General features: G+C 67.5%; 1 protein-coding gene across 1 annotated transcript in view; it reads right to left on the bottom strand.

The window, feature by feature from the left end:
- MNEG_9691 (hypothetical protein) overlaps nt 1-2,516 on the bottom strand; it is a gene marked incomplete at both ends in the record, with an annotated part of 3,742 nt that extends 1,226 nt beyond the window's left edge. Inside the window, 2 exons of the mRNA XM_014041836.1 lie at nt 126-1,766; nt 2,460-2,516. Coding sequence (XP_013897290.1) covers nt 126-1,766; nt 2,460-2,516 — 1,698 coding nt within the window. The remainder of the gene's footprint in view (nt 1-125; nt 1,767-2,459) is intronic.
- Nucleotides 2,517-2,831: the final 315 nt, after the last annotated feature.

The raw sequence follows: 2,831 nt of genomic DNA, 5'->3' as shown, positions 1-2,831 counted from the left end.
TGGTCGGCGGCGCTGCCCGCCTCCTCGGCGGCCTCGGCCGCCTCGCTGTATTTGTTGTTGCTCAGCTCCTTGCTCAGGCTGGCGTCCGCTGCCTCGGCCAGCCTTTGCTCGGCCAGGCTGAGCACAGCGCGTGCGCGCTCTGCCAGCCGCATTGCCTGCTCTGCGGCCGTGTTTGTCTCCTCGAGCAGGCTGTTGCCGCCCTCCACGGCCTCTGCCAGGGCCGCCTGCCGCTCGGCAGCGCCGTCGGCGCCATCTGCACCGTCTGCGTCGCCTGCGGCGCCCGCGTCGGGCTTGTCTGGAACCTCCTCCTCCATTTCGTCGTCGGAAAAGCTCAGCAGGCCCTGGAAGCCCTCGAGCTCTGCCGCTGTGGTGAGTGCCGCGGGAGCTACCAGCGGTTCATTGATGCTGTCGCGCCACGAGAACGTGAGCCTCTTCCACTCCACCTTGCCTTCCTTGCCACCGCTGAGCCTCTCGCCCTCGGCGGCGCTGAGCCCTCCGTGCGCTGCGATCACCAGCACACACGCCTGCCTCTGTTTCTGTTTCAGCGAAGATGACCCGTCCGTGAGGACGGGGGCCGTGATGATGGGGGAGCGGCCGCCGCTGCTAGACGCCGCCATGCGCACCCACAGGGGGTCGCCGCCGCGGTAGGGGGTGATCGCCGCACCGAAGGGGATGCCCAGAACCAGCAGGGAGGCAGAGCGGCTGTCCGCCGGCAGCAGGGTGAGCGGCATCCCCCCCCTTGCGCTGAGCGAGAGCACCAGGTCCTCTGGCAGGCGGCTTAGCGGCACGCCGCTGTTGAGGGTGACGAACTGCGGCGCCTCCTGCTCTGTCATGTCGCAAAGGGACTTGACGTCGTACGGCTGCTCGGCCCGCCGCACAAAGATGACCGGCTGCTCGGGGTTCGCGGCGCCGGCCTTGATGGGGCTGTTCGCCGGCATGGCCGGCGTCGCCGCCACCGCACCGCGCGCATTGGCGTCCAGGGCGGCGAAGACTGGGCGCAGGACAGCCCCGCGGGTCGCCTTCGGAGCCAGGTGCGCTGAGTGGAAGGGACCGACCTCCACAGCGTGCCGGGTGAGGCTGGTTGGCAGCACACCGCTCTCTTTGGGATGAGGCGTGATGGTAAGCCATGTCTTGCTGCCGTCCCACTCCTGCCACTCGACCCTGATCGACTCCTCCGCCTCCCTCAGGTGCGCCGCTGCTTGCGCGCTGCCCATCCGCACTTTATACTTGTTGCCGCCCATGGGCGTAAGCTGCTGAAGGTTGAGGACGTCCAGCCCAGGGTGCTCGAGTGCTGCCGAGGCTGCCTCCATAAGCGCGGCCGAGGGCGGCTGCAGCAGAAACCCCGGCACTGACTTGTCGCTGAGGCCGAGGTCCGACGCTGCGGTGTGTGCTGCCAGCGCCTGGGACGCGCTCCCTGCTGCTTCCATGAAGTCTAGACCCACCTTGGAGGTCGCGAGAGTCGCGACAACCTCATAGGCTGGTCTGATTTCAGGGTCCGGCGGCGGCTGGGGGGCAGTGGGGATCACGCCTCCCCACTTGACCTCGCCTGACGGAGTCCACCATGGAAGGCTGAGCGCCGGCGCGGCGTGGGTGAAGATCTGGTGCGCGTCCTCCACCGTGGCGGCGGTAATTTTTGCCTTCCACGTCGGCAGGCTGCCGGGGCGTCCGATCCCGTCGGGCCTGACAGAGCCCGGGAAGACCCTGACCTCCGCCGGCGCCGTCCAGCCCGCGCGTTCGAATTCGGCCAGGATCAGGGCCTTTGCCTCCTGAACGGTTGTCGGCAGGGCCGCGGCATCTCGTGCCGCATTGGCTTGCGCCACTGCCGCGACCGCCGGCTGCGGCCCTGCCGCTGCTTTGACATTCGCTGCCTCTGCGCCCCTCACCGGTGCTTTTGGGTGGGTTGGCGCGGCACCGCCTGCTGGTGCCTCTGCCGGGCGTGGCCGCTGTGCTCCCGCTCCTGGTCGCTGCTCCACCGCACTGGGGTCCCCGGCTTGCTGCCTAGGCCCTTGAGCTACGTGTGTCCCTGCCAGCGCGGCCGCGATGACGATGTTCACCGTGCGTGTGGCCAGAGGCTTGTCGGCGTCGCTTGTCGGGATGCCAGTGACGTGCGGGTGCTGCGTTGCTGTCCCGGTGACCCCAAAAGTGCGCCATATGCATGTGGCTGCGGCGGCTGCCTGCGACGGCGCCTCTGGCGATGCTTTTTCAAGCGCCGCCAGCAGGCGGCTCGCCGGCGCGGCGACGCTGGCCCGGCAGCGGCGCAGCGCCGCTGCACTAGCCGGAGTCCGCTGCTGCATGATCCTAGAGCCGTTGCTGGTCCCCTGGGGCAGATTTCTGCTGTTCGAGAACCGCATGGGGTAGGCAGTCCCGTGTCGTTCTGTGGTAATGCAGGGTGCAATTGAGGGAGGGTGGTTGTCGTGGTTTGGGTTGCTGTGCACACGTGTGCTGTCGGGCGTGTTCACCTTTGCATGCGCGCCGTTGTGGCTCCCCTGTCCCAGGGCATTCGTACTGGGTGCCATGGTTATAACGGCTGAGTCGAGAGCGCGACTTATCGCGCCGTTCCATGCCACGATGCCCAGCGCCTCACGCTCTCCCGTCCCGCGATCGATTTCGCTAGCGATCAGCCCCGGGGTGGTTCTTTCTCGTGACTCTACCGCGCACCTCTCTCTCTTGAGGGTCTGATCAGCTGCATGTAGCTCATCTCGCCTCCTTACGAGTGCGCCGCCCGGGTTGGTGCGAGGTCGTCCGTTGCCAACGTGCTGTTGGAAGATTCGGTGTCCAACTATTTCTCTCGCCACTGTATGGGATGTGGGGGCAGGGCGATGCTGTGGTCC

Source organism: Monoraphidium neglectum, assembly GCF_000611645.1.
Source record: "Monoraphidium neglectum strain SAG 48.87 unplaced genomic scaffold scaffold02026, whole genome shotgun sequence".
In the NCBI taxonomy this organism is placed as follows: Eukaryota; Viridiplantae; Chlorophyta; class Chlorophyceae; order Sphaeropleales; family Selenastraceae; genus Monoraphidium; species Monoraphidium neglectum.
The sequence above is the reverse complement of the archived record's forward strand: the minus strand, read 5'-3'. Positions and strand labels throughout refer to the sequence as shown.